Source organism: Mustela lutreola, chromosome 3 (assembly GCF_030435805.1).
Source record: "Mustela lutreola isolate mMusLut2 chromosome 3, mMusLut2.pri, whole genome shotgun sequence".
Lineage (NCBI taxonomy): Eukaryota > Metazoa > Chordata > Mammalia > Carnivora > Mustelidae > Mustela > Mustela lutreola.
This window is the reverse complement of record NC_081292.1, coordinates 190,425,162-190,451,945: the sequence shown is the minus strand read 5'-3', so window position 1 is coordinate 190,451,945 and position 26,784 is coordinate 190,425,162. Positions and strand designations below refer to the sequence as shown.

Genomic DNA, 26,784 nt, shown 5'->3' with positions numbered 1-26,784 from the left:
GTCCAACATTACCTTGATCCCAAAACCAGATAAAGACCCCATCAAAAGGAAGAATTATAAACCAACATCCTTGATGAACATATATGCAAAAATTCTCACCAAAATACTAGCCAACAGGATACAACAGTACATTAAAAGGATTATTCACCATGACCAAGTGGGATTTATTCCTGGGCTACAAGGTTGGTTCAACATCCTCAAATCAATGTGAAACAATACATTAATAAAAGAAAGAATAACAATCATATGACCCTCTCAATAGATGCTGAAAAAGCATTTGACAAAGTACAGCGTCCTTTCTTGATCAAAACTCTTCCAAGTTTAGGGACAGAGGGTACATACTTCAGTATCATCAAAGCCATTTATGAAAAACCCACAGCGAGTACCATTCTCAATGGGGAAAATCTGAAAGCTTTTCCTGAAGGTCAGGAACACAGCAGGGATGTCCACTATCACCACTGGTATTCAACATAGTACTAGAAGTCCTAGCCTTGGCAATTAGACAACAAAAAGAAATAAAAGGCATCCGAATCGGCAAAGAAGAAGCCCAACTCTCTATCTTTGCAGATGATATGATACTCTATGTGGAAAACCCAAGACTCTACTCCAAAACTGCCAGAACTCATAAAACAATTCAGTAAAGTGTCAGAATATAAAATCAATGCTCAGAAATCAGTTGCATTTCTATATACCAACAGCAAGACAGAAGAAAGAGAAATTAAGGAGTCAATCCCATTTATAATTGCACCCAAAACTGTAAGATACCTAGGAATAAATCTAACCAAAGAGGCAAAGAATCTGTACTCAGAAAACTATAAAGCCCCCATGAAAGAAATTAAGGAAGATACCAAGAAATGGAAAAACGTTCCATGCTCATGGATTGAAAGAACAAATATTGTGAAAATGTCTATGCTACCTAAAGCCATCTACACATTTAATATAATCCCAGTCAAAATACCATCCATTTTTTTCAAAGAAATGGAACAAATAATCCTAAAATTTATATGGAACCAGAGAAGACCACAAATAGCCAGAGGAATGTTGAAGAAGAAAGCCAAAGTTGGTGGTATCACAATTCCAGACTTCAAGCTCTATTACACAGCTGTCATCATCAAGACAGTATGGTACTGGCAGAAAAACAAACACCTAGATCAGTGAAACAGAATAGAGAGCCCATAAATGGACCCTCAACTCTATGGTCAACTAATCTTCAACAAAACAGGATAGACTGTCCACTGGAAAAAAGACAGTTTCTTCAACAAATGGTGTTGGGAAAATTGGACAGCCACATGCAGAAGAATGAAACCGATTTCCTTACATCACACACAAAAATAGAGTCAAAATGGATGAAAGACCTCAGTGTGAGACAAGAATCCCTCAAAATCCTTGAGAACAAGGCAGCACCTCTTCAACCTCAGCTGTAGCAACTTCTTCCTAGAAACACTGCCAAAGGCAAGGGGAACAAGGGCAAAAATGAACTATTGGGACTTGATCAAGAGCAAAAGCTTTTGCACAGCAAAGGAAACAGTCAACAAAACCAAAAGACAAATGACAGAATGGGAGAAGATATTCGCAAATGACATATCAGATAAACGGCTAGTATCCAAAATCTGTAAAGAACTTACCAAACCCAACACCCAAAGACCAAATAATCTAATCAAGAAATGGGCAGAAGACATGACCAGGCATTTCTGTAAAGAAGACATCCAGATGGCCAACAGACACATGAAAAAGTGCTCCACATCACTTGGCATCAGGGATATAAAAATCAAAACCACAATGAGATACCACCTCACACCAGTCAGTATGGCTAAAATTAACAAGTCAGGAAATGACAGATGTTGGCGAGGGTGCAGAAAAGGAGAACCCTCCCACACTGTTGGTGGGAATGCAGGCTGGTGAAGCCACTTTGGAAAACAGTACGGAGGTTCCTCAGAAAGTTGAAAATAGAGCTACCCAATGACCCAGCAATCGCACTACTGGGTCCCTAAAGATAGGAATGTAGTGTTCCAAAGGGGCACATGAACCCAAATGTTTATAGCAGCAATGTCCACAAGAGCCAAACTATGGAAAGAACCTAGATATCCATCAACACGTGAATTGGATAAAGAAGATGTGGTGTATATATATACAATTGAATACTATGCAGACACCAAAGGAAATGAAATCTTGTCATTTGCAACAACATGGGTGGAGAGGGCATTATGCTGAGCGAAATAAGTCAATCAGAGAAAGATAATTATCATATGATCTCTCTGATATGAGGAATTTGAGGGGCAGGATGGGAGGTTGTGGGGGATAGAGAAAGAAAAAATGAAACAAGATTGGATCAGGAGGGAGACAAACCATAAGATCCTCTTAATCTCACAAAACAAACTGAGGATTGCTGGGGGGTGGGGCGGTAGGGATAGGTGGCTGAGTTAGGGACACTGGGGAGGGTATGTGCTATGATAAGTACTGTGAAATGTGTAAGCTTGATGATTCACAGACCTGTACCCCTGGGGTAAAAAAAGACATAATATGTTAATAATAATAACAATAATAATAAGAGTTGAAGAAACATTTATGGACAAATAGACATTTTTTAAATTCTTTTTTTTTTTTTTTAAAAAGATTTTATTTATTTATTTGACAGAGAGAAATCACAAGTAAATGGAGAGGCAGGCAGAGAGAGAGAGAGAGAAGCAGGCGATACGGGACTCGATCCCAGGACCCCGAGATCAATGACCCGAGCCGAAGGCAGCGGCTTAACCCACTGAGCCGCCCAGGCGCCCCGTCATTTTTAAAATTCTTAATTGAAAATGAAATTGTAATTGAAAGTAAACTTGTGGCCACATTTACATTTAAGACTTATACTAGGGTATCATTCTGGAAAACATATTCATATCTTATTAATGCATGCCAATTCATTTTCCTGAATCTGAAGATATTTCTACACTTTTGGCAGATCAAGAAATCTTATATCAAGCATAAAAAGGCATACATTCTCCAAGAATAAACTAAAGTGTTATAGTAACAAAGAAGATTAGACAGCAAAATATGTGATCCAGCTAAAAGAATAAGAAAGTCAAAAAAAAGGGGTGCCTGGGTGGCTCAGTGGGTTAAAGCCTCTGCTTTCGGCTCAGGTCATGCTCCCAGGGTCCTGGGATCAAGCCCCGCATACGGCTCTTTGCTCAGTGGGGAGCCTGCTTCCTCCTCTCACTCTCTGCGGGCCTCTCTGCCTACTTGTGATCTCTGTCTGTCAAATAAATAAATAAAATCTTTAAAAAAAAAGTCAAAAAAATTAAATAGCTTTAGAAATTACATGGATTTTAACAATTGTTGCTGTGCACCAGGATTTCATAGGAAAGAGGAGCTTTGCTGAAACTCATGGAAGAAGTAGTGTTAAGATTCAGCATTAACATTTAAAAGAAAACTACAATGTTGTACTTCCATTTATTCAAATAGTGCTAAATATGTTTATCTTTTCATTCCTCGTGACACATCAGTTTCTGCATATAAGACGGGGTATATTAAATAAGAAATAAAGCTATTTTTCAAATAAAGCATTTATAAGTTAAAACAATGCTTCGCACATAATTTTTTAAATAAATTTTAGCTATGATAATTTGACATTCTCATAGATATTGTGAAAAGGGCAAAATCAAGAAAAATGCATACTCATTTATGTTTATTAATTTTGCCCAGCAAAGGAATCATAGCCTCTACAAACAAGAATTTTAAATAATCATTCTAATCCTTGTATCTTTCTTTCTCTCATCTTTATTCTCTGGCAGAACAAGTACTTTAAGAGTTGCCTGTGGAAATATGGAGGATAAAAAGGTTTCATAATGAATTCATAGAACTGGCTAAGGAAGTTTTTAGGCAGAGTATGCTCAAAGTACCAACTAGCTTCATTTAATTATCTATGATAAATTACAGATGGAATAGAATGTGATCAAAATGGAGCTATTAAGTTTTCAAAAAGAACTTAGGGGAAAAACAGAACCAAGACCAGCTGGTTCAAAAATCAAGACTGTTTCCCATTTCTGGCCACTCCAGAGAGTAAAAGGTTCACACAGTAAGAAATGATATCAACGCACAGACCAAAACGAGGGAATTGGCCAGCAAAACTGGCTTCAGAATCAAGATCTCTCAGGTAGGACTGCAAGACCCTTTGTTAAAACCTTAGAAAGGTTTGAGGCAGGTTGATAAATCCTGGCTTCAGTCCAGAATTCTATCAAAGGATTTTTAAGGTTTTATTTTTAAGTAATCTCTATACCCAACATGGGGCTCAAACTTAGAACTCCGAGATCAAGAGTCACAATCTCTACCAACTGAGCCAGCCAGGTGCTCTGTGGTTTCTAAGAATCTTAAAGGAGACTTTCAATGATCTTCTCTGCTAGATGAAAGTGCTTCTAAGTATCTTAAGCATACTGTCTCACTGCACCCTCCACACAAAGTCCAAAATTCAGAAGGATCTGTCTTGAAGATATTTGCAGATAGGATTTCTGTTCAGTGGAGTTTATTTTCATGTGATACATAAGAAATCTACAAAGTTTTAACAACTTGAACTTGGACTAAGAAAAAGTTCAAAATTAAAAGGACTGGGCCTTCAGCCTTTTTCAGTCAGGAAGTATGCTGAGAAAACTAAAACATGCAAAAAGGGGAATCTTTTAAATGGAAAAGATGACAGAATGTAACCAAGAGCTCAGAAAGCAGACATAACAGCTACAAAAACCACTTCCAGAGAAACAGACCCACATCAACAAATCTGTAACATGGGCCTCTGTATTTCAGAACTGCTATATTCCTCCCATTTTCCCATCTGAGCAGTGTCTATTCTGATTATCCCTATCTCACTGTTATGTTGGGTACGTGTAAAGGAAGTAATTTAATTACATTAGTTTACAAATCAGCGTTTCAATCCAGAGGAACTATATTTGAGGATCTATACCTAAAGAAGCAAATGTGAGGGACCTATACCTAAAAAGTCTCATTTCAGCGGTGCCTGGCAGGCTCAGTCAGTAAGGAATGTGACTCTTGATCTTGGGATCATGAGTTCAAACCCAACATTAGGGTAGAATTTACTTTTTTAATATTTTTAAATAAATTTTTTTTAAAAAGTATTTTTTTCAGATACCTGTGCATGATTTAATATGATAAATTCAAGACGTTAAGCCTGAGCTTAATGAAGTAATGGGATGAGACACAAGGGACTTCAGGGAAGCGAGTAAGTATTTTTTACGTATGAGAGGTCAATAAATGGGAACCAGAGAATGGATTGTGGTAGTAAACCTCCAGTGATGGCTTCCAATGAACCACAGCTCCCTCCCAATATTCTTGCCCTTGAATAGTTGTTTCCATATTAAATCCCATACTGATTTGCTTTACCCAATAAACTGAACAGAAAATTTCATATTAGTTTAAGGCCTAAGTCTTAAGAAGAACTGGCAGCTTTCATATTTACATTTTTGAATGCCTGGGTCACAATATAAAACCACCCTGCTAAAGAAACCATGTGAAAAGACCACATGAAAAGGCCTGAGACTACATAAAGAGAAAAAGAAGTCAAGGTCACTAGCCCATTCAAGCCTCCAAATGACTCCAACCCCAGATACCATCTTATTGCAACTATATGAGATCTTAGGTAAAACTGAAAGAACAACAACTCAGGCAATTGACATGAAAGATAATTGTTTTAAACAACTCAAATTTGCAATGTTTTTTTTAATTTTTACTTTTTTAAAGATCTTATTTATTTATTTGACAGACAGATCACAAGTAGGCAGAGAGACAGGCAGAGAGAGAGGGGGAAGCAGGCTCCCCGCTGAGCAGACAGCCCGATGTGGGGCTCGATCCCAGGACTCTGGGATCATGACCTGAGCCGAAGGCAGAGGCTTTAACCCACTGAGCCACCCAGGCACCCCGCGATGATTTATTATACTACAGTAGATGATGAAAGGAAAAAGAATGAGGTAACTCTGAATGTGTAGCACCAGCCACATGCCTACTTCTATGGTGAAGAAAATATATAACATGATGAACTTTTACATATGTATATACCTGGCAACCACCACTATCACCACCTTGATTGAGATAGGAAGCAGTTCCAACAACCTAGAAACCTTGGTTACATCCTTTACTGATCAACAGCACCCCCCAACTAAAGTTACCACAAATCCTTATTTGTATAAATACCAGTAAGTTTTGTCTGTATTTATCATAGACTATGTACTCTTTCCTTTCACTCAACATAATGTCTAGGAAATATATCTATATTTTTGTATCAGTCCATCCTTTTTACTGCTATATGTATATATACCATAATTTTCCTGCTGATGGACATTTTTTGAGATTTTGAGTGAGAGAGAGAGCGCATAAATGGGGAGGGGCAAAGAGAGAGGGTGAAGCAGACTTGATCCTAGGACCCTGGGATCACGACCCAAGCCAGGCAGATGCTCTCACTGACTGAGCCACCCAGGTGCCCCAGGTGATGGACAGTTAGATTGCTTTCTATTTGGGGCTACAGTGAATAAAGAACCTGTTTTATCACTCTTGTACAAGTCTTTTTGTGTACATATGTATTCATTTCTCTGGAAAGTTTAGGAAAGTTCCTAAAAGTGGAATTTCTAAATTAGAAGAGTAGATGCATATCGTGATATCTTATTGTAATTTTAATTGCATTTCCTTGACGAGTAATGATTTTAAGCACATTTTCATAGGGTTATTGGCCATACTATCTTCTTTTATGAAAGATTTGTTAAAATTTTATGCCTATTATTTTTTATTTAGAAGAAGTTCTTGTGGTAATATATACATAGAATTTATTATTTGAATTATTTTAAAGTATGCAACTATTTTTAATTGGGCGATTTGTCTTTTTCTTGTTTTTTAGCCATTTAAAGTGTATATGTATATATCCAAGAAACAAAATCTTTCTTGGATGTATCCACTGCAACTATCTTTCTCCAGTGCATATTTTGACTTTATTAATGCTGCTTTTAATGTAAATAAGTTAATAATTTTAACTAAGCCCAAGTTAACAATTATTTAAGTGTTTTGTTTTGTTTTAAAGAATGACTATCGCAGGGCACGTGGGTGGCTCAGTTGGTTAAGCAATTAACTCTAGATCTTGGCGGAGGTCATGATCTCAGAGTCATGGGATTGAGCCCTGCCTGCAACAGGCTCAGTACTCAGTGGGGAGTCTGCTTGAGATTATCCCTCTCCCTGTGCCCCTCCACCATGCTCTAAAATAAATAAAATCTTAAAAAAAAGATATATGACTATCCCTAAAATATGAAGGTATTCTCCTATGTTTTCTTCTAGGTTTATTGTTTCCCTTTCATATTCAGTTCTATGATACACCTTCTATTTATGTGAATGTCAGTATGTGTTTGCAGCTGAGTAGTTAGCTCTCTCAGTCCATTTCCTGCCTGTAACCTTTTGGGTATCTAACAACTTTCATTTCATCCAGTCTCTGCTCCTTTTAGTCTATTTCTGTCAATATAAAATTCTCAAAAGCCTTGTGGGTCTCTCCTATATATCAAGAGGATCCCTGTCATTAGACAAGAGGGTTCCCCCCAAGAAATAATAATAATAATGGATAACCCCATTATTTTTTGACTTCTACTAAGATGGTTGATTGGATCTCTGCATCACATGCCTAACCTCTCTGGCAAAAACTTGTCTAGACAAACCCTGGGATTCTCTCCAGAGGATGCTATATGATTTTTGTTTGGCTTTGGCAACAGGATGAAAATTTTCCAAATTATCAAGTTCTGTTTCCTTTTTAGTTAACAAGTACTTCCCCAATTTATCTATTTCCTCTAATATTTTATTATAAAAAGCAAAGAGAAACTACACTATAAATTCCAAACTTTGCTTGATAATTTCCTCAGCTAAATATCTATGAGTTCAATGTTTACAAGTTTTATTTTCCATTCAAAAGTAGAGTATTTTCAGACAAGTTTTCTAGAACCTTATAACAAGGATCATCTTTCTTCCAGTTTCTAATATTTCCTTCTAAAATCTTATCAAAGGTACCTTTAATGCTCACATTTCTAGTAACATTCTGTTCATGACAATGTATGTATTCTCTAACATGAAAGCACCTTTGCCTTCCATCCTCTTCATTTCTTTTGGAACTCTCAACAGAATCTAGGCTCACCTCAAAATTCTTTCAGCCTCTATCCATTACGTAATTCCAAAATCATGTTCACAGTTTTATCATTTATTACAGCAGGACCCCAACTTCTGGTAACAAATTCTGTTATTAGTTTCCTAGGGATGTCATAAAAAAATTGCCACAAACTGGGTGGCTCAAACCACAAAAGTTTATTTCTCATTGTTTTGGAGGCCAGATGTCCAAAACTGGGATGTTGGCAGGGCTGAACTTCCTGTAAAGGCTCTGTGGCAGAATTGTTCCTTGACCCTTTCAGCTTCTGGTGGCTCCTGGTGTTCCATGGCTGTTTTAACATAATTCCAGTCTCTGCCTCCATCCCCACATAGCCTTCTTCTCTGTGTCTCTATGCCTCTAATTTCTCTATTTCCTTCACAGGCTCACAGGCTAATCTTAAATCCAAAATTATCTTAAGATCTTTAACTCAATTCCATCTACAATGACCTTATTTCCAAATAAGGTCAATGTATTAGTTTGCTAAGTGTGCCATCACAAAGTACCACAACCATGTGGTTTAAACAACAGACTTACTTTTCATATTCCTGGAGGCTAGAATTCAGATCAAGGTGTCAGTAAAATTGGTTTCTTCTGAGGACTAAAAGGAAGAATCTGTCCCACACCTCTCCCCTTGCTGCTGTTTTTTTTGCTGCCAATCTTTGACATTCTTTGGTTAACTCAAGAGTAATTCTGATCTCAATCTTCACCTCCACATGATGTTCACACTGTGTACATGCATCTACACCTGACTTTTCCTTTTTATGAGGACATCAGTCATACTGGATTAGGGCCCATCTTAATCTCCTCATCTTAACTAATAACATCTGCAACAACCCTATTTACAAATAAGCTCACATTCTGAAATACTAGAGGTTGGCACATTCTAGGGGTTTTGTTATTTCAACATATGAATTCTGATGGACACGATTCAATCTGTAACAGTCACATTCATAATAGCAAGAGTTAGAGCATGGAAATATCTTTTGTGGGAGAGACAGAATTATGCCCATTACATTTTTTTCCCCCACTGAAGATTTCATTCTATTCTCTTTTCACTTACATGGTATGATTTCTGATGAGAACTCAACTGTGATTCATATACTTATTCTTCTATAGATAAGATTTTTTTTTTCCTCTGCCTTTCTTCAAGATTTTCTGTCTTTGGTTTTTTGCAGTTTGAATTTGTTATGCCTAGGTATTTCACTTTCTTTCTTTTTCTTTTTCTTTTTTTTTTTTTTGTATTTATCCTGCTTAATGTTCTTCTGCTTGAATGTTCTGGATGTGTGGTTTAGTGCTTTAGACAATTCTAATGAATTATTACGTCAAATATTTTTTCTGCTCCATTCTTCTACTCTTCCTGGTATTCCAATTACACATGAGAGACGTTCTGAAATACCCTCTAAATCTTAGATTCATTGCTGTTTTTTCATTCATTTTTCTCTTTGGATTTCAGTTTGTGAAGTTTCTATTTGCCTTACCCAAGCTTGTTGATTCATTCCTCAGTCATATCTAGTCTACAGATGAGGTTATGAAAGGTACGCTTCATTTAGGTAACAGTGTTTTTGATTTCTAGCATTTACTTTTGATTCTTAAAAGTTTACATCTCTCAAGAGGTCCAAGTTGGCAGAGGAGTAGGAGAACTTGGGTTTTTTCTGGTCCCAGGAATTCAGCTTGATAGCTGTTAAAACATTCTGAACACCTGCAAACTCAACCACAAATCTAAGAAAAGAACAGCGGCAACTACAAATAGAGACAACTTCTGTAAGCTAGGAGGTGCAGAGAAATAAATCCGAGGCAATATATCAGAAGATAAATCACACAAGAAGGTGCTCAGGTGGCAAAGCAGGGTAGAATCCTCTGTAGGACAGTGTATCACAGGATTCTCAGGGTAACAGAAAGACTGGGGTTGAAGAGTGGCAGAGCTCTCAGTCACTGAAACAGGGAAGCTGGTTTCAATCAATGAGCCCAAGAGTGGGCTCTCATCTTGGGGATGCCATAAACTGTGAAACACAGCATGGTCCACCAACTGCTCTCTGAGCAGGCGCCAAGTAAGCAGCAGAGCCCCAGTGAGACAACCCCACCATGTCCGGGAGAAGTAATGCCAATGAAAGCCACAGGAGTCTTCAGGGTTTGGAGAATTCAAAATGGGATTGTAGGCCTGAGTGAGAAACGCATGGTCATAGGCTCGGTGACCATGGAGGGTGGACAAAGAGCAGGGAGACAAGAATGACTCAATGATTTTCCGAGGGTATACTGAGAAGTGGGGCCCCGAGCTTTCAGTGCCTGGGTTGAAGACTGGGAGGCCGCCATTTTCATTCTCATCCTCTAAAGCAGTACAGAAGGCCTTCAGGGAACAAAAGCCACAAAGAGCAATCTGGTGCAGATTACTTAATCTGGACCCCTGGCATACACGGAACAATTCAACCTCAGAAAAAGATGCCTGAGAATCAACGCAACAGGCTTCTCCCCCAAAGTGATCAGCAAGAACATTCAGCTAAGACGGAATTTACTGATCACACAGAACTGCAAAACTCCAGCACTAAAAGAAAATAGTATATAAAATTCATGTTTTTCCCCCCATGAGTCCTTAGTCTTTCAACTTTAATTTTTTTCTCTTTCCTTCTCTTTCCTTCTTCAAGAAGTTTAATCAACTTTTTAAAATCTTTTTAATTTTCACTTTTACACTTACATTCTATTCTATCATTGTATTTAATTTTACTTTTGTATATACATAACATTTTCTGTCTTTACAATTTTGGAATGCAGTTTCTTCTAATAAACAGACCAAAATAAACCCAAAATCTCGTGTATTGCTCTGTTCTATTCACCTGATTACATTCTTTCTTTCTTTTTTTTTTTTCTGGCTTCAAGTCTCTTCTAATTTGTTTACTGTCTATTTCCCTGCAGTCATAGTTGCCATTTTAATCTTTTCTCCTCTCATTCATCGATTCTTCTCTGGACAGAATGACAAGACAGAAAACCTCACTTCAAAAAAGAGAAAAATAAGCGGTACTGACTGCCAGGGACCTAATCAGTATGGACATAAGTAAGATGTAGGAACTAGAATTCAGAATAACAATTATAAAGATACTAGCTGGGCTTTAAAAAAAAAAAAAAAAAAAAAAGCATAGAGAACACTATAGAAGCCCCTTCTGGAGAAATAAAAGAACTAAAATCTAATCAAGTCAAAATAAAAAAGGCTATTAATGAGATGCAATAAAAAAATGGAGGCTCTAAGAGCTAGGACAAATAAGGCAGAAGAGAGAATTAGTGATAGAGAAGACAAAATGATGGATAATAAGGAAGCTCAGAAAAAGAGAGATAAACAACTACTGGATCATGAAGTGAGAATAAACTGACTCTATAAAGCAAAATAATATTAGAATCATTGGGATCCTAGAAGAAGAGGAAAGAGAGAGGCAGAAGGTATATTGGAACAAATTAGAGCAGAGACCTTCCCTAAACTGGGGAAGGAAACAGACAGTCAAGTCTAGGAGGATTTTCAAAGAATCCCCCTCAAATCAATAAAAAGAGGTCAACAACTCAACACTTCAGTGAAAATTGCAAATCTCAGAGACAAAGAAAATCCTGAAAGCAGCTCAGAAAAAGAGGCCCATAACCTACAAGGGTAGAAACATTACACTGGCAGACAGCCTATCTACAGAGATCTGGCATGCCAGAAAAGACTGCATAATATATTCAGGGTGCTAAGTAAGTAAAATATGCAGCCAAGAATATTTTATCCAGCAAGGATGTTATTCAAAATAGGAGGAGAGGTAAAACCTTTCAGGACAAACAGAAATTAAAAGAATATGTGATCACTAAACCAGTCATGTGGGAAATATTAAAGAGGATCCATTAAGCAAAGAGAGAGCCCAAAAGTCACACACCAGAAAGGAACAGAGACAATATACAGAAACAGTGACTTTACAGGTAATACAGTGGCACTAAACTGAAACCTTTCAAAGTTATCCTGAACGTAAATGGGCTAAATGCTCCAGTCAAAAGATATAGGGTATCAGAATGGATAAAAACAAGCAAGAAACATCAATATACTGTCTATGAGAGACTCATTTTAGACCTAAAGACATCTCCAAATTGAAAGCGAGGGGGTGGAAAACAGTTTATCATACTAATGGTATGGTATTCTTTTAAGAGAAAGCTGGGGAAAAAAAAAAAAAAAAAAGAGAAAGCTGGGGTGGCAATCCTTATGTCAAACAAATTAGATTTTTAAATCAAAGACTATAATAAGAGATACAGAAGGATACTATATCATAATTAAAAGGTCTATCCAGCAATATCTAATAATTGTATATATTTATGTACCTAACATGGGAGCAGCCAAATATATAAGCCATATAATAACAAAATTAAAGAAACGTGTTGTTAATAATAGAATTATAGTAGGGGACTTTAACACCCCTCTTACTGCAATGAACAGATCATCTAAGAAGAAGATCAAAAAGGAAACAAGGGCTATGAATGACACACTGGACCAGATGTACTTCACAGATACAGTCAGAGCACTCCACCCCAAAACAACAGAATACACATTTTTTTGAGTGCACATGGAACTCTCTCCAGAGTAGATCACATACTGGGTCACAAATCAGGTCTCAAAATATTGGGATCATTCCCTGCATCAATGCTTTGAAACTGGAACTCAATCACAAGAAGAAAGTTGGAAAGAATTAAAATACATGGAGGTTAAAGAGCATCCTACTAAAGAATGAGTGGGTCATCCAGGAAATTAGAGAATTTTTTAAAAATCATGGAAATAAATGAAAATAAACACACAACTGTTCAAAATCTTTAGGATGCAATAAATGTGGTCCTAAGAGAGAAATGTATACAATACAAGTGTTTCTCAAGAAACAAGAAAGGTCTTAAATACACAACCTAACCTTATACATAAATAAGCTGGAGAAAAAACAGCAAAGAAAGCCTAAACCCAGCAGGAGAAGAGAATTAATAAAAATTAGAGCAGAAATCAATGAAATAGAAACCAAAAGAATAGTAGAACAGATCAATCAAACTGTGAACTCACTCTCTGAAAGAATAAGATGATAAATCCCTGACCAGACTCACCAAAAAGAAAGAAGGACCCAAATAAATAAAATCACATATTTGAAAGAGAGAAATCACCACCAACATCAAAGAGATACAATGATAAGAACATATTATGAGAAAGAGAAATCAAGAAGTCAATACCATTTATAACTGCACTCCAAACCAGAAGATACCTAGGAATAAACCTAGCCAAAAAGGCAAAGAATCTTTGCTCAGAAAACTATAGAACACCCATGAAAATAATAGAGGAAGACAAAAAGAAATGGAAAAACGTTTCACACTCATGGACTGGAAGAACAAATATTGTGTTAAAATGTCTCTGCTACCTAGAGCAATCTATACATTCAATGCAATCCCTATCAAAATACCATCAACGTTTTTCACAGAGCTGGAACAGATAATCCTTAAATTTGTGTGGAACCAGAAAAGACCCCGAATAGCCAAAGGAATGTTGAAAATGAAAACCAAACCTGGTGGCAACACAATGCCAGACTTCAAAGTATATTACAAAGCTGTAATCATCAAGACAGTATGGTACTGGCACAAAAAAGAGAGACAAAGAAATCAATAGAACAGAACAGAGAACCCAGAAATGGACCCTCAACTCTTTGGTGAACTAATCTTCAACAAAGCAGGAACGAATAGCAAATGGAAAAAGGCAGTCTCGTCAATGAATGGTGTTGGGATAATTGGACAGTCACATGCAGACAAATGTAATGATCCAAAGGGGCATCTGTACCCCAATGTTTATAGCAGCAGTGTTCACAATAGCCAAACTATGGAAAGAGTCCAGATGGCCACTAAGAGATGAACGGATAAAGAAGATATGGCATACACACACACACAGACACACTGGACTACAACTCAGCCATCAAAAAAATGACATCTTGCCATTTGCAATGATGTGGATGGAAATAGAGGTTATTATGCTAAGTGAAATAAGTCAATCAGAGAAAGATAATTATCATATGCTCTCACTCATATGTGAAATTTAAGAAGCAAAATAGAGGATCATGGGAACAGAGGGAAAAATAAAACAAGATGAAATCAGAGATGGAGACAAACCATAAAAGTCTCTTAATTATAGGAAACGGACTGAGAGTCGCTGGACAGGAGAGAGGTGGGGGGATGGGATAACCGGGGGACGGATTTTATGGAGGGCACCTGATGTGATGAGCACTGGGTATTATAGAAGACTGATCACTGACCTCTACATCTGAAAGTGATAAACATTATCTGTTAACTGAATTTTTAAAAAGTTTACATCTCTTTTGCTTGTAGTACCTATACATGTTTTCTACTGAATCCATTAAAGACTTCAATGTATTAATCACAGTTCTTTAAGAGAACTTCAACATCTTTGTCCTATGTAAGCCTGGTTCCGATAGTTTCCTTGTCTCTTCACAGTTCCTAGCATACTTTGTAATTTTTTGTTAAAGCTTTATGTGATATATCTGGTAACAGGATCTGAGGTAAACAGAACTTTAAAAAAATTTAATCTCGGGGCGCCTGGGTGGCTCAGTGGGTTAAAGCCTCTGCCTTCGGCTCGGGTCGTGATCCTGGGGTCCTGGGATCGAGCCCCGCATCCGGCTCTCTGCTTAGCGCCGGGGAGCCTGCTTCCTCCTCTCTCTCTGCCTATTTCTCTGCCTATTTGTGATTTCTCTGTCAAATAAATAAATAAAATCTTTTTTAAAAAATTAATCTCTACACCAAATATGAAACTTGAACTCACAACTGGAAACCAAGAGTCACAAGTTCCACCGACTAAGCCAGCCAGCACCCTGAGGTAAACAGAATTTTATCGTGAGGCACTATGTTAATCTGGCTAAGAGCGGGCTATGTGTAATATCCGCTATAGCTGTAAATGCCAGAGGACTCAAAATTCCTCTCGTGTCTTTGTTTTTGTCTCCCCTGTTGGCTTTTAACTTCCTTAATCACTCCTCCTCAGAGACAGTCTATGCTTTGCAGCTGTAACCTACCGTTACAGTACCAGAACCTTGTCGGTGTGGAGGCGAAGTGGGGGGAAAGGACCCACACCAGCGATGCCTGGCTGGTACAGTCAGCAGTGACTCTGACTCTTGATCTCAGGGTCGTGAGCTCATGCTCCACATTGGGCACGGAGCCTATGAAAGAGAAAATCCAGAGGAAGGGGAAGGGAAGAGGAAGAGAAGGGAAAAGTGGAAGGGGAGGAAGGAAGGAAGGAAAAGGAAGAAAGAAAGGGAGGGAGGGAAGGAAGCACACCTCCTACAGTAGCATCTACTATAATCTTATGATCAAAGTTTCGTCAGTTAGTGGGTCTGTGACTTTAACAAATGTTTCTTACTTTCCACCGCACTGCCTGTTAGGTGAGACAGAATGAAAGCCTACAGAGGACAGCTGTGGAAAAAATGCTTTTCTCCCAGGTAAGCTACAACTTTACTGAAGTCCTTTCCCTAGAAGAAAACGCTGTATTCAATTTCTGGCCTCATTTCCTGAGTCATCCCTTCCCCTTCCACGTCACAGCCGCTGAGGATCTCACTGTGAGAACCTAATGGTTTTACCTAGACGCAAAGTCCATGAATGTGTGGAGGGACTTCTAAAACTACAGTCCCTAGGAGTTTTTCACTCTCAAGCTAGTCTAATCCATACTCAGCCTCCAGTAATTCATCAAAAGTACCAGTTAGATGTTCCTACCAACTAATGTATGGTTGCTGTGGCTTCTGCTCCAGGTAAGCACATCTTAGCTGTGGCTCTCTGGAGTTACTTTCCTCTCCATAATTCAGGGTAGCAGTTTGTACTATAGCTTCATTTCTTTGATGGGTCCATGAAAAGCACTGATTTTCAGTTTGTTCACTTTTTCTTATTGTAATGGTAGAAATGATGACTTCCAGGCTCTTTATGTGTTGGGAGTTGAAACCAGAAGTCTTGCTAAATTCTTTACCAGTATGATGATTTTTCCCCTGCAATTCACACATATACTTATTGCCATGAGAGTGGTGATCAGCTGATTACTAGATGCTACATTGCAGCATAACTCCAATTTCTCCATTGCCTTTATAGAAGCTTTTCTCAGCCAGTATTCTGCTACAGAATTAAGTGTTAGAGAAAACAAATTCTTTTCTCAATTCTACCAAGGATGCTACATAACTAGTACCATGGTACATGCATAGGAATTAATTTATTACATAAAATGGATGCCTTAGAGGCACTTGGGTAGCACAGTCAGTTAAGCATCTGACTCTTGGTTTCAGGTCAGGTTGTGATCTCAGAGTCATGAGATCAAGCCCTGTGCCAGGCTCTGCACTCAGCCCACAGTCTGCTTAAGACTCTTTCTTTCTCTCCCTCTACCCCTCCCCATCCCTGCACTCTCCTTCCTCTCTCTAAAATAATGAATCTTTAAAAAATAAATAAAATAGATGTCTTAGCCACTTTACCTCATAATGTTTCAATGTGTACTTCCTAAAATAAGGATATTTTCTTATAAAATGGCAAAACCGTTATCACATTTGAGAAACTGAACAATACTTTTATATAATCTACCACCAAAGGCATAGTTTTCTCAATTTTCCCCAAATCCCCTCTCCCCGCAAAAGAATTCTGATCTGGATCAAATATTCATTTAATTGCCATGTATCTTTTAAAAGTCTCTTTCAATCTTTCTCAGTCATTCTTGACTTTCATGATACTGACTTTTTCTTTTTAAACAATACAGGCCACTTTTCACGGTTTCTTAATAACATGTTGCTGGCTTTGGCTTTGTCTGATATTTCCTTATAATTAAATTCAGGCCATGTATCCCTGGCCAAAATACTGCATACTGAAGCTGTATCCTTCTTCTCATGACCTAAGTTAGTCTTCATCATCTACTGATGATTCTTTCCCCGTCAGTCTTTACAATGAACACTGCAATAATTCTGCAGTTGTGCTCAATCCATACTTATTAATCAGCATTCTACCATATGGGAAAGTTCTCCCTTTCTGCTTTCTATCAACCAATTTGACTGTCAGCAGTATGGATGCATGGTTTCCTATTTTTTCAATGGCTCATTACTGTCCTTAGTTATTTGGATGTTCAAAATAGCCCTAAATTTGGCCAATGGTAGCATCTTCAAACTAGCTTCTCAGTTCTTTTGACATGCCCCCATCTTTTCTTTTTTCTTTCTTTCTTTCTTTCTTTTTTTTTTTTTTTTTTCAGTAACACTTTCTTGCTTTCTGTTAACATTGAGATATTCCAAGCTCATCTTATACCCTCTCTTCCCCACATCTGGAGATCACTCATTTCTCCAAAGACCTCTGTTTCCTTTCAGCTGGGAATGGTATTAGAAATCAAGAATGAGTGCCATTATGTACTCACTGCTGTGAGGGTAGTATGAATCTAGACTGGTCATATCAAGTATGGTAGCCATTATCCGTATGTAGCTATTTAAATCAAAATTAATAAAACAGAATTTTAGTCCCTTAGTTGCACTAGCCACATTTCATGTGCTAATAGCTACATGTATTTTGTTACTGCCATATTAGACAGCACAGTTATTTTTTTTTTTTTAGACTTTAATTTTTTATTTTTTATAAACATATATTTTTATCCCCAGGGGTACAGGTCTGTGAATCACCAGGTTTACACACTTCACAGCACTCACCAAATCACATACCCTCCCCAATGTCCATAATCCCACCCCCTTCTCCCAAACCCCCTCCCCCCGGCAACCCTCAGTTTGTTTTGTGAGATTAAGAGTCACTTATGGTTTGTCTCCCTCCCAATCCCATCTTGTTTCATTTATTCTTCTTCTACCCACTTAAGCCTCCATGTTGTATCACCACTTCCTCATATCAGGGAGATCATATGATAGTTGTCTTTCTCCCCTTGACTTATTTCGCTAAGCATGATACGCTCTAGTTCCATCCATGTTGTTGCAAATGGCAAGATTTCATTTCTTTTGATGGCTGCATAGTATTCCATTGTGTATATATACCACATCTTCTTGATCCATTCATCTGTTGATGGACATCTAGGTTCTTTCCATAGTTTGGCTATTGTGGACATTGCTGCTATAAACATTCGGGTGCATGTGCCCCTTTGGATCACTACATTTGTATCTTTAGGGTAAATACCCAATAGGACAGCACAGTTATTTATGGAACATTTCCAACATTACGAGAAAATTCTATTAGACATTACTTACTGTTATAGACCTTTTCACAAAGTGAATTTCATAAAGTGAACTTTTAAGTTCTCACTCTCCATTACCTTTTAAATATCTTCCTGTGTCCACTACATTCTTTCATACATCAAAAAATTACTTATTGAGCATACACTATTGGGACAGTTACTGTTCAAAGCTCTGTAGGTTCAGAAATACACAGTCCCTATTCTCTAAGAATTTACAATGTAATGAGAAAACAGAGAAATAAATGATTACACTAAAATAATGGCTTATTTTTATAACAATATAACAACTATATTAATATCCTATAATGAGGATGTCAAGGAAGGCTTCCTGAGAGAAAGGACATTTATTAAGTTTAGAAAGGTAAATAACTGGCAACTGAATATCCTCGCAATTTGGAGGGTAAGTTGGAGTGGGGCACCTGTTCTCCCACCATTTTTTTCATCTCTATTCCTATTTACTTAAAAGTCTTTCTCTAATTCTCCCATAACCTTTCAAAAGTCTGTTTATCTTTCAAAACCCTTATTTTAGGATGCACTTCTTAATACCTCTAACCAGATAGGCCCCTTCCCATACCCCCAAATATACTGTCTTAACGGATTTCAAAAACAAAAAAGATTTGGTTTATTTTTGTCATTATCAATACAACAGGTAAGAGCATGGTGTTTGGAATCAGACATTTTGCTTACTAGCTGTGTGACCTTGGGCAAGTTACTTAATCTCTCTGCTCCTCAATTTCTGCATCTAAAGGAGAATTAACAACATCTCACAGTTACATTTTGAGATAATAACAAAATAATGTTACTGAAAATGCTTAGCTCAATGAGTGGAATATGATAAAGTATATAGTCTCCTAGTAACAATCATCTATCTCACACTCATTTCTTCCTTTGTTTGATGAATAAAGGCCAATCTTTACAATCTCAGAGAATATATCCTAGTAACATCTAACAAATCCCCTAAATTACTCAAGCAAATTCCTTCCAGTCAGACTATTATGGCATACTCATACGTTCAACATTTTCAATAAGCAATTCTATGTATAATTATGAAATTACAAACTCGATTTCAAAAAATATTTATCTAGTTCGTATAGCATATTTAAATAAAAATCATTAAACAAAATATGACTTTGTATGTAAAAACTTTAAATAAAAATATCTTCCCATTAAGAAACTTTCCTAAAAAGCACATCATATAACAAAAACTAAAGGTAACTCATCTTGACTTTTATCACAGTTTTAGGTATGTATTGAAAGATGTACATTTAACATTCTGCTAACAAATGAAAAATATGCTTTTTTAAATGCATGTTTTTGTTTTCTTTCCAGTGTAACAGAATTCATTGTTAAAATGCACGTTTTTAATGAAGTATATTTTAATTGTAAAAAGTATTAGCATGGATATATAAAATTGCATTGCTTTTATTCCAGACAAAGGAAAAGACATTCTCTCCAGGATTAACAAATACTAAACCTAAAAAGGAGAGTGATGCCATCTCCTACAAAATAACTGGCAGCTATGAAGATTTTTACTTTTTTTTTTTTACTAAGCAAAAGACAAATATGTAGTACACTTGTGTTTTCCTTATTACCCTTACTAGCAAAATTTTAAACCACTATGATATGTAATTTTCCTCCAAATTAGTTTAAGCATAAAAGGTATTTTTTAAAAATGGAGATGTGAGAATTTTAATACACTGCCATGTTAAAAATTTTATTAAATTCCACTTATTATTGTCAATAGCTATGTCTTATAAACTATATATTTAAAGGTTTCTAGATGTAATTATTCTAAACAATCATGTATAATCCGTATCCTCTTGTATGTGAAACACATTGATGACAGAATCTTTGTTCACATTTTCCCATAGGCAGCCTTACCTGCGGAGTCCAATAAAAAGTAGGGCTCAATCGGTAGAGTTTTCGTTTGTGGAAACTCTGAAGTGGCCTTGTTCGAGCAGCTGTACTCATGATAGTCAAGGACGGAGATTTCAATCTTGTCCTGTCTTTTCTCCTTTTCTTATTGTGCTTCTGGTTAAGTAACCAGCTACTGGAGGAAGAGAGCTCATCTAAATTCTCTGAAGCACTGAAATGCCATGAAATAATTGGGGAGTAGAGAGAATAAAACAAAACAAACAAACAAACAAAAAAGACAAAGAAAACTAAATGTAAATTGCCTTGATCTATTATGACAGAAGAGTATTAATTTTAGCCAATTTTGTGGTAACAATTGGCAGAAGAATGGGTATTAATGGGGATTTATATATTCAAGTTGTAAAAATAATTTCTACTTCTATTTCCTCCTGTAAAACAAATATCCCATCGGTCAGAAATGCTCATATGAGTTCACCGGTACGATGTACATGTTCACTGTAAATAAATAATTCATGCCTGTTGTTCGGTGCTGCAACTATTTACATCATATTCTTTTTGCATATGGGTGAAACTACATAAGATTATAGGTTTACAAAAGGCTAAAATCCCATACTGTATCATTAGTTGCTCTGAAATAAATACTACATACCATTTCAGTAAATTCTGAAACAAAGATACAATCTTACTATATTTTAGAAATTTTTTAAAAGTTCTGATGATATAGAAGCCACAACTATAAAATAGTGAAATAGATTACACACACTATATACAAAAATAAGCACATTAATGTCATCAACATTCTTCATATTAATTTTAAAACATATTTAAATATTTTTTAAAAATCAGAATATCAGAAAGAAGTTAATGTTCAGTGCCACATAAATTTCATTTCATTTATACCTGTATACTATATATAAAATAATTAAGTTTTTCAGGCACTACATACAATGTACCGATTTCAACCTTATTTATATAAACAGAAACTAGTCAATTTACTATTTTAATATCAAGAAGTGAATCTGCCATATGTTGTATTGCTAATAAACATACATTCTAAGTAAGTTATTTGACTTAAGTAGAATTGGTGTTTAACCGTAAATTTAAGATCTGGTTTTTCTATAGCAGCATCATTAGTTTCAAATCATATTTATGGCTGCTATAAAATATTCTCCTAGCTTATGGATAAAGAAAGTAATTTAAGAGTGCTTTATAGTAATAAGAAATCAGAAATAAAGGCACCTGAATGACTTTTCTTGGTAACACCAAAGAGAATTAAATATGGAATTTGGTGACTATAATACACCCAACAAGTACTTGAGTATGTACTACTGGCCATACCAGTATAGGGGGAAAGAGGTGATAATAACTATTTCATTTTAAAATCTGAACTTTATATTTTTTAAGACTTTATTATTTCAGAGAGAGAGAGCACAAGCTGGGGGGCTCAAGCAGAGGGAGAAGGAGAAGCAAGCTCCCCACTGCGCAGGGAGTCAGACTTGGCTGGATCCCAGGACCCTGGGATCATGACCCGAGTCGAAGGCAGATTCTTAACTGACTGAACCACCCGCCCTAAAATCTTAACTTTAGTCTTCAGAGAAACCTACTCAAAAGAGTCTTAAGTCCCAGTTAGTAAGCATTTTAAAGATCTAAGAAAGGTTTAATACAACACTGTTCTCAAATTAACAGGTCCAATCTCAAGTCCTAGACATTATTTTCTATAATAAGTGTATCAGTGCTAAGTAACAGTCTGCTCTTGAGAAACAGCCAGGGAGTTGGGCTATCATGTCAAGCATGAGCAGAAGTTACAGATGATAGTATCAAAAGAGGCACTGGGTAGGGTAGGTGGTTGGCAGAGAAGTCAGGTCAGGCAGAAGAAAGTTTTCAGAAGGTGGTTGATATAAGAAGTCAAGTCAGGATGCTAGAATCCAAGAAGATAGGAGTAGATCCAGTACAAAAAGAGGTTCTTCTGGCAAGTTAGAAACATATTTAGGCAAGAGACATTGCTTCCATAGCGTCTAGAGAAAATGAAGAGCTTTTTTCATTCCAGGAGTTAACTCTGAAGCACAGTTTAACTCTGCCCTCTGTAATTCTTTAGCTGTTGATGAGACCTTATTTCCCTCCCCACAGAAGAGTTAGCCTAAAGAAAACGAGCCACCTTCTCTTTATTGACTGACCGGACACAGCTTTTGAATCGGCTAGAGGCTTATAGGTTGGGTTAAAGGTAAAAAGAAAATGTGCCATTTATTCACTGAATGTTGTATTTTCAAGTTTCTTTTTTTTTTTTTTTTTAAGATTTTATTTATTTGACAGAGAGAGACACAACGAGAGAAGGAACATAAGCAGGTGGAGTGGGAGAGGGAGAAGCAGGCTTCCAGCTGAGTGGGGAGCTCGATGTGGGGCTCAATCCCAGGACCCTGGGATCATGACCTGAGCCGAAGGCAGACGCTTAATGCCTGAGCCACCCAGGCACCCCATGATTTGGCTTTAAAATGAATTAAAAAATTGAGGAGAGGAGAACAGTGAAAATTGGTTGATATCTTTCTCCATTTCCACAATCACTCCCCTAATTCAAGCTCTTTTTGTCCAGGAATACTCCAAGAGCCTCTAACTGGTCTCTCTCATCCGCACTTTCCCCCCTTCATTTCCTTCTATTATCAATCTTTTGGGAAAACAAATATTACCTTTTCATTCCCTTTCCTCCCATCCCTATACTGTTTGCCATCTGTCAAAGCCTTCCCATTACTCTGGAGAAAAAGACTTCAAGTTTAAAAGGCCCTGACTGGCCTGGCAGCTGCCATCAGTCTCCTGACTATCTTGCATCGCAGTCCTCCCTGCTCCCTGTGTTCTAGCCACACCACCTCCTTTCATTTCAAGTAATTCACACTCTCTACAGTACAAGACCTGTTATATGTTATCTCTGCTTTACTTCTCACATCCTCCTTCAACTACTTAATTTCCAATAATCATGTGGCTCTCAGTTCAAAAGTCAGTTTCTTAGAGTCTTTCAGCCCTTGTTTCGTCTTTCCAAAGACTAGGTTAAATCCCCTTTTGAGCTCTGACAGCACTTGTTCATCTGTCTTTCAAAGCATTTTTCATAGTGATATTTTGTATTCATCTGTATGATTATCTGGTTAATTAATGTCTTTCTAGACTGTAGGTAGTGCAGGGACTGTATCTGTTTTATTCACCCTTGTATCAAGAAATTCCTGATACTACACCTGACATACAGGAGATGCTCAGTAAATATTTGTTGAGTGAATAGAGAAATACACACATATGTATATTGGCTGGTTTAACATCCCAGCTCTGTGCTTTATATAGTGCCTATATAAAACACATTATACCTATATAATTAGTTTAGTGAATGAGTAAACATTGAACCTTTTAAATAACCTAAAAAGCAGAAGAGGTTCTAAACGAAAGACTACAAAAAAGCTTTTAGAAAAATTTTATATATCTATATATCTATATATAGATATATATAGAAAGAGAGATAGGGCTTTGCATTTCATTCTCTATCTCTAAATCTGGTTTACAAAAGGTAGTTTTTGGTAGTAAGATATGATGTATCTTATCTTATTGTATAGTCAAGTATGTCCATCATAAATTTAGAATAAGGAGGTAAGAACCATAAGATGTTCTCATTTATAAAAGGGCATCAATCAAGTCTAAAAATTTCTTCTAATCTAAAACGTGCAAACAACTGAGAGCTTTATCTAAAAAAATTAAAAGTTCTGAGTTCATACTTTATATTAACACTATTTACTTTCTCTAATAGTTATTTAATGACTTTCTGAAATAACTGGTTTTCTATTACAATCCTAGAAAATCCTAGCAGTTAAGATATTTATGGATGATAACAAGTATTCAATTTGCTGCTACAGAGTTTGAGTGGAAAACTTCAAGTGAATTTTTTCTACAGTACAGTCCTATACTCTCGATTACTATAGGAACCAAAGTCCCAAAAGTTTTCATTTTTTACCAGATATTCTACTGTAAATCACTACCAAAATCAATTCCTGCAAACATTATACACTTATATTAATAAATAAAACAATCTAACAATATGAATATATGGGGGCATGGATTAACTAATTTTTTGGTGTTATCTCAGTGACAGTATTAATGGTAGAGGATGTGGAAAAACAGTTTAATTTTGATATTTTCTTTCTTTCACAAACCCAGTGAAAGACAATCTAGAGTTCTTCACAGTAAATTATTCAAATATTTAATAACCTTTTGCCTAAACCAAATTATCCTCTTAGAAGGACAGGAATAATTGGAATAATGACCTTATAATGCTGTGCTCAAATATTTTTAGTAAATAAGAAACTTTGGAGCTTGGTTGTAAATTCAGAATGCTAGAACCATAAAAGCATAAAAAAGACTTTATGAGATTATTTTAATCTTTTGTTCTCAAGAAGAGCAGAACATAAATTTTTAATTTTAACTTTAAAATACTGTTTAAGGATAGTAGTTTTCAATATTTCTCCCATATTTACCCATTCTTATATAAACTTTTTAAAGAGTAGAGGGGTGCCTGGGTGGCTCAGTCAGTTAAGTGTTCCACTCCTGATAAATTCAGGTCTGGATCTCAGGGTAGTGAGTTCAAGCCTCCATCGGGCTCCAAGCTGGGCATGGAGCCTACTTAAAAAAATAAATAAAATAAAATTTACAAAAAGTACAAATCAATAAGGAAGAATGAGAATGTGAATTCTCAAAAAGGTTCTCATATCTCCACTCCTAACCTCCAGTTCCCATATATTCACATACAAAATACCCATACCCACTGTCCTGGGTTGAAGAGTGCCCTCACAAAAGTTACACCCACCAAGAACGTCACAGTGTGACCTTATTTGGAAATACAGTCTTTGCAAATGTAATTAGGTAAAATGAGGTCATAGAGGATTAGAGTAGACACTAAATCCACCCACTGATGTCCTTATAAAAGAGACAGACAATGAAGAGAAGCACCCAAGGAATAATGCCCCATGGACAAAGAGGTGAGGTAGAGACTGGAGAGATGGGCTCCGAGCCAAGGAATGCCAAAGACTGCCAGCAACCAGGAGAAGCCAGGCAAGAAACGATTCTTCCCTAGAACCTTCATTGAGAACACAGCCCTAACCCCTTGATTTTTAAATTCTAGCCTACAGAACTGTGAAAGAGTAAGTATCTGTTATTTTAAGCCACTCAGTGGTAATTTGTTACAACCACCCTAGGAAACTAAAATATCTATAAAACTACACATCTAAAAATCACTGTTTTTGCATGATTAGTAATCTCTATTTCAATTCTCTCCTTTTCATCAGTTGTTCTTTGATGAATTCAATCTATAGCAAGAACTTTCTCCAAATTTCCCTGATGTCAAACATCCTGCTAATACTGAATTTACTATCTTGTTTTCTCTTGATAGTTTTTGGAAAAATGAATGCATCCCATACTCAGATAACTCAATGACATTTAGGATGGCATTCACCTTTGCCATTTGAAAGAAATTTTAAAGAATTTACCTAAAATAGGGCTAATATAAACTTACTAAAATGGTCTTCCTATGGGCATTACTTGTCCTCCAAATGTCAAAAGTAAAACAACTCTCTCAAAGGACCAATGGATCACGATAACAGGCATTATCTGGTACAGAGAAAACCGTACATTTACCAGGCCATTTCCCCTACTTTAGGTATTAAGGAGAAAAACTATACCCCTTACTCAAATTACAAGTCTCTTTATTGTAAGAATTAAAGATATATCTATAAATCTTTATATCTTTGATATATCAAAATAAGATCTAAAACTGCTTCTAATATATCTCAACTATGAAAATAATATATAAATGTGATAGAAAATAAGCATACTCTGAGCAATATGATTTCTACTTTCTATTTAGTATTTTGTGAGTTTTCCAATTTTCCTACAATGAGCTTGTACTGTTTTTCTAAACAAAAAATGTCATCTGAAAATCAGTCTTTTAAAAAAAATTTTGTATTAGGGACTTATGTTTTTAAGATTTTTAAGTAATCTCTATATCCAATGTGGGGCTTGAACTTATAACCCTGAGATTAAAAGTCACATGCCCTACCAATTGTGATAATTAGATGCCCCTGTATTAGGGACTTCCAACAGATTTTTAAATGACTAATATCAGAATAAATAATAACTAGTGTCAGAGTAGTCATATACTAGTAATGAGTAGTATCAGAGTAAGATACTTATGAGACATAATTACCAAATGTAATAATATGAATTTTATTTGGATCATGACTAAAAAGCCATATTTTATTACCCATAAAAAGATAATTTTGAGACAACTGGAGAAACCTGAATATGAATAGAGAATTTTGTAATAGCAACAAATTATGGCTAATAATATAAAAGTTAATAAGCAGATGATAATACCAAGGTGGGTATGTTTAAAAAAAAAAAAGCTGATTCAAAGAAATATACAGAAGAATTTACAAGTTAAAGTAACAATCAGTACAATTTGCTTTTTAAAAGTCCATAGAAAACAATGTGTCAGGAAGGGAAATAGTTG

The 26,784-nt window shown here is 36.3% G+C and overlaps 1 protein-coding gene across 8 annotated transcripts in view; it reads right to left on the bottom strand.

The window, feature by feature from the left end:
- KANSL1L (KAT8 regulatory NSL complex subunit 1 like) overlaps positions 1-26,784 on the bottom strand; it is a 135,955-nt gene that overhangs the window by 50,942 nt on the left and 58,229 nt on the right. For 6 of the 8 annotated variants that reach the window (XM_059168160.1, XM_059168164.1, XM_059168167.1 and 3 more), the window contains one exon: positions 20,259-20,463. In XM_059168160.1, the coding sequence (XP_059024143.1) occupies positions 20,259-20,463 (205 nt within the window). The remainder of the gene's footprint in view (positions 1-20,258; positions 20,464-26,784) is intronic. The other 2 variants (XM_059168165.1, XM_059168166.1) reach the window with 2 other exon arrangements.